Raw genomic sequence first — 1,853 nt, 5'->3', positions numbered from 1 at the left:
GATGAGCTTTGTAAAAATCGACGCGTTTCAGAAGGCAGTGCATAGAGGAGAAACAATAATGTACAGTATGTGGAAAATAATGTGTTTTTTTTTACTTTAAACCGCATAAACACATTTCATTACACCAAATACACAAAATAATGTTTTTTTTAGCAGCATCATATGACCCCTTTAAATTTCAAATAAAATCTAATTCAGAACTATGTTAAATACCACATAATATTCAGTTTTGTTAAATGACACTTGTCAATAATTCAAATTTACACTATACAAATTAAATTAGTTTTGTCATATTATAAGCTCCATACACATACAGTCCTGTAGGTACTGAAGCTGGCATAGCATTGGACGTATCTCACCTGCAGCATGTAGCTGTGGTAATCTTTAATGCGGGTCTGCCAGAAGTGCTGGAGCGCTAGGACGCTGCCAATGCCCAACTCATGGAATACCTGTTCCACCACATCAGGGAAGGGTGTAGAGCCCTGGCAGGCCTCCCTGTCAACAGCTACGCGCAGCAATTTGGTGATCCGCAGGTAATGTTCATGGGCCAGGTCGGTCAAAGTCTCCAGCACGCTCTCATTCACCGACTCGAATCCAATGTGAGCGAGCACTGTGGCGACCGACTGGTACAGAAGCTGACGGCAGGATGGCCAGCTCAACTCAGTGACTGGCTCACCTTTACCTCTAAAAAGAGGGAGATGTGGAGAAATTGACAAAAAGAAGAAAAAAAAAAGAGTGAAAAATAGGAATCACAGGACAATAAAGTGTGGAGTTTTCTTTATAAAATCAAAAGGGGATGCATTTCAAATGTTCAGGTTTAAATGTATAGGCTGTATCTGATGATACTGTATCTAGAGAACAGGTTCATCAAGACAAATTTAAATGTTTGCTTGACAAAGGCTTGAGATTAATATAGGCCTTACAGACAGACAGACAGACTAGGGTCAATGACGTATAAGTAGGGGTGTGCGATATATATCATCTGCGATAATATCGTAAATTGTTGTTTTAACGATGTGCGATTTGACATTATCGAGTATTTTGCAAAAACCGTTCAAAACACCCCTACAGAGCGCACGCATACATTACGTGAAGTCTAGACTAGTGCGAGTGCGCATTTAGAGTGCGTTCTTTCACTGCACGATTCAGTCTATTAAAATGCATTTAGAATGATCACAAATTCAAGACATGATGGCAGAAAATGTATATATTTATACCACTTCATATAGTTATTCAATTTCACACGAAGAGTGCCGGTTTTCTCCAAAAATTACCATGATTACAAATGTGACATTGAATTCAATAAACAATAAGTTAATTAAGAGACTTACATTTTAGACACCATATTGCTTGTTTTTGCTCTATTTCGCCAACAAAAATCATTCCGAATACAGCCACAGCGCTGTTTTGTGTCTCTGAGCAACATGACGGTGTTTCGTTCTTGAATGAATCAACCGTTCAAATGATTCGGTTCAATCGCAATTACTTTTTTTGTGATTTTTTTCATGTTTTCAATCATCTCAAATATCAGTATTCAACGTTTTTATGTTTAATATATCAAAACATTATTTATGCATTTGTAAATGCAGGTTAAATGCATTCATGTCTTGCATTAAACAAAATACATGCGTGTAAATGCATCTAAATGCCACTTCAGATGCAGCTTCTGTGTTGATTTAATTTGCTTGGTAACAGCCCAAATGTCTTATTATTCTAATTCCCTGATTAAATGTAAGAATTTAACTCAAAAGATAATGGACACTTTTAGAAAAATTGGCTTTATAAAGGTAAAAATGCCCATAAAATGCAAAAATCAGTTTAAACTTATTGGAAAAGATTAATTTCTATCAGTA

At 36.4% G+C, this 1,853-nt stretch overlaps 1 protein-coding gene across 1 annotated transcript in view; it reads right to left on the bottom strand.

Moving 5' to 3' along the window:
• LOC107566107 (SPT7 like, STAGA complex subunit gamma) overlaps positions 1-1,853 on the bottom strand; it is a 5,649-nt gene that overhangs the window by 822 nt on the left and 2,974 nt on the right. The window contains 1 exon segment of the mRNA XM_016251478.1: positions 360-684. Within this exon segment, the coding sequence (XP_016106964.1) occupies positions 360-684 (325 nt within the window).

The sequence above is a fragment of the Sinocyclocheilus grahami genome, unplaced genomic scaffold (genome assembly GCF_001515645.1).
Source record: "Sinocyclocheilus grahami isolate Dianchi unplaced genomic scaffold, SAMN03320097.WGS_v1.1 scaffold1047.1, whole genome shotgun sequence".
Classification (NCBI taxonomy): Eukaryota; Metazoa; Chordata; class Actinopteri; order Cypriniformes; family Cyprinidae; genus Sinocyclocheilus; species Sinocyclocheilus grahami.
This window is presented reverse-complemented; position numbering and strand designations above follow the sequence as displayed.